The sequence below is a fragment of the Branchiostoma floridae genome, chromosome 2 (genome assembly GCF_000003815.2).
Source record: "Branchiostoma floridae strain S238N-H82 chromosome 2, Bfl_VNyyK, whole genome shotgun sequence".
Classification (NCBI taxonomy): Eukaryota; Metazoa; Chordata; class Leptocardii; order Amphioxiformes; family Branchiostomatidae; genus Branchiostoma; species Branchiostoma floridae.
This window is the reverse complement of record NC_049980.1, coordinates 3,604,426-3,607,730: the sequence shown is the minus strand read 5'-3', so window position 1 is coordinate 3,607,730 and position 3,305 is coordinate 3,604,426. Positions and strand designations below refer to the sequence as shown.

Here is a 3,305-nt window from a genome sequence, read left to right as displayed (position 1 = left end):
GCTAGTAGGTTATTTAGTAGGGTTATTTGTTCATGAAATATCGAATGACCCACGAATCGCATAACCAGACCAGGTATGGTCAACACCGCAAGAAACGATCTTGAAATCACATCGGAAATGATGAAGGTGATCAAACGCTACGGTCAAACAACGTACAGAAACATTAAAAAAACAAAGACGATTCCTTGCATTCATAGCTATATGCATGCATACAAACATGTCACAGGCACCTTTCTTTCTGCTAAAGGCGTCAAACGGTACCGACATAACAGCTGGTGATTTCAACACCCTCTGTTTTTGTGTTTTGAGAACATTTCTCATAAATTTGTGAAGAACATGCCCATGGCTAACCTGTCGGTATATGTTTCTGCAGGACTGTTACAAAATCCAAAGGCAAAGTGTCTGGAAATTCCGCTGAAATGGACGTGGTTCCATCGGTCATCCGTGTGTCGTTGGTGGGGTCCCCACCCTGGGGGTTCGAACTGGAGGGTGGTGCTGAGGTGGGCACAGACCTGACCATCGCCCAGGTCGACATGGGCAGCAAGGCGCACATGGCCAACATCCTGCCGGGAGACGTGCTCCTCCAGATCGGTCTGGAGAAGACGCAACAGATGGAGAAGACGGAAGCCCTACGGAAGCTCTGCGATGAAGGTGGTTATTCGTTGAGTTTGGTCCTCGGCCGAGCGCAGCCCAAGGTCCCGCGACCAAAGCAGTACACGCCGACCGGCAGAAACTTCAACGTCGCTCCGAAGGGGTGGGGTGGGAATCCTGGCCGCGGTCCTTCGGCGCACGCCCCGGTGAGGTCACGTGCTGGTCCTCGACAACCCCATCGCCAGCCGCCTTTAGGTCAAGCCATTGCCACGCTCGAGCAAACGGAAGATGTGCCAAGAGGTTTCCGGAGCGTTAGACCTCCCGTAGAAAACCCTCAAACCCTGCCCCAGTACGGCATGATTAAAACATTCGGGTACCACGTCTGAGAATAGGGCTAAGTAAAGGTAAAACTTCACTCTTTTGTGGCAACATAATTGAATTAAACGAGTTTAGCCGACATGCTTGTCGTCATCTCTATCTTATACTTGTACGGTTCGTAACAAGCGTCAACGCCACCAACATTTGTTGGACTTACTTGTTGAAGACCATACCAGACAACGTACCATCATTTTTCAACCTAGAAGCTCTCCTTTTACAATGAAATGGCATTGCAGAATTAAGATATATTATATACCAGAAATGAAACACACCATGTGAAATACAATGTCAGTTTTTACTGCTTCGTAATGCTTACTAGTATTTTACTTGGTAAAACGTATTTGCGCTCTTGTGCTTTTCCATGATAGAATGTCCAACTTACACAGAAGAAAGAGGTAAATTAATGCAGACAATAAAGTACAAATCATTACCAAAGGCAAACAGAGAGCTATTTCATGTACTTATGTCATGTCCCGACACTGTTTCCGTTTACGTAGGACAATACATATATACGTCCATGCAGAAAAGGAACCTCATGACATCAACTTAATTTTGTATACATTGTCATAGTAATGTATATAATAGATGAGAAGATCCTCGCTGTGTCTCCTATCAATCATATTGTTTGTATAAAATAGAGCCTGAATGTAGTTTGTTTTCATGTTATTAGCCAATAGTCTATGGCGACATTCTGGATTTGTTCCACATTGCACGTTGTGTTTCTAAGAACATTTCATAACCTTTATCTATTGTTACTTTATTAGATTAATTCCACTACTAGTATATTGCTTGTAATCTGTACAATATGTTAACGTTACCTAAGTTTGCCATACATTGCACCCGTTCTACAAATGTTGTGCAATAAACTTTGACTTGACTTGACTTGACTTGTGACTAAGAAGAAGAAGAAGAAGAAGAACTTTATTGCACAACGATCGGACACGGTACAATGTATGGCAAAAAAAAAGAAGAAACAAACTTATCATCCTAATTACTAAAACAAGTATTAAACATAGTACACAATTATGCAGATTATGCATATAGAATGAAGTTTGACATTCCTAATTTATGTAAGTATCCCCAACCATGCTGGATGGTTAAACCCAGACATTAACATGTAAGTTAGGATTTCTAGTCACAGTCACGCCATGCCGTCAGGTGCGCCATGGTTTTTCAGTACACAAAGATGCGGTGACCTCGCTGGAGCCCAGGTTGCTATGGATACCGTGACGTCACAGTGGGACCGTGACGTCACAGTACAGAAGAGTATCGTGCACGGTCCCTATCAGCAGACGCCTGTTGTAGACCACCGCGACGCTGGAACCGTTCAGCTGCCGTCCGTCGTTAGCGTACAGCTCCGTCACTTCCGGGTACTCTCCCGCGGCGTTCTGGATCCGCAGGACCTAGGAGTTGAGGGGGGGGGGGGGGGGCGATGTTGGGTTTAGGGGAAAAGGAGAGATCAAAATGGTAAAAAAACAAAATTTCGAAAGCGTAGTTTTAAAGAACGCATGCAGATAGATGCGCAAACGTTAGGGGTCGCCGTGTGCCTGCGAAGCTGGTGTGTTCTGCCGAAGGGTTGTTATACCGGCTATATAGCTACAGATACAGATACAGATACAGATGCAGTTACAGATACAGATACAGATACATTCCAACAATTTCTGGTTTGAATGGAGCACATCGGCATAACGTCATCTGTGTTTCCAATCCCATCTCTACCTCCTGTTGTCATATCATCTAATCACATTTCAGCGCTAGTCTCTACCAGACTCCGGATCGCTGGAAAAATCGTAGAAATGGAAGAAATAGAGGACTAAGCCGGCCAGAGGAATATAGCTGTACAGGGAACAGATCGCGTTCAGCGATCCGCGGAGTCTGGTAGAGACTATTTCAGCGCAGAGTTAGCATCAATGGGACACCAGTATGCTATGGCCGTCCGTTTTTATTCTATGGTTCCATCACTATTTCTAGTTTTATAATATGTGACTTAATGCATTTATCAACAATGCAATGCCTCCAGTTTAGTCATATAGGAAGCCGCAAAGTAACAAAAAAAAATAGGGGGCACCCGGATTTGAACCAGGGACCTCTCGATCTGCAGTCGAATGCTCTACCACTGAGCTATACCCCCGCGCTGTAGTGTCCGGAAACAATATTTATAATAAACAGATCGAAAAATGATGCAATCACTGTCGAAAGGCAGGAAGGAAACCGGATACACTCGGTGACTTAGTTTTGTGTGGCAATACATGTAAACTCAGCCATAAGTTTACCAGTAAGTTTGTTGTCTTTCTGTGCCCTCTCCTTTCTAAACCACCCCCCCCCCCCCCAAAAGA

At 44.6% G+C, this 3,305-nt stretch overlaps 1 protein-coding gene and 1 non-coding gene across 4 annotated transcripts in view; one reads left to right on the top strand and one right to left on the bottom strand.

Annotated features, from left to right (window-relative positions):
* Positions 1-1,712, top strand: part of LOC118409879 (PDZ and LIM domain protein 4-like) — a 5,172-nt gene extending 3,460 nt beyond the window's left edge. For all 3 annotated transcript variants that reach the window (XM_035811249.1, XM_035811248.1, XM_035811247.1), the window contains exon 2: positions 374-1,712. In XM_035811249.1, coding sequence (XP_035667142.1) covers positions 420-977 — 558 coding nt within the window. In that variant the 5' untranslated portion in view covers positions 374-419 and the 3' untranslated portion in view covers positions 978-1,712. The remainder of the gene's footprint in view (positions 1-373) is intronic.
* A 1,316-nt stretch (positions 1,713-3,028) lies between these two features.
* On the bottom strand, positions 3,029-3,100 carry Trnac-gca. Its single transcript has one exon. It is a non-coding gene; the product is annotated as a tRNA-Cys (tRNA).
* Between the last annotated feature and the right edge of the window lie 205 nt (positions 3,101-3,305).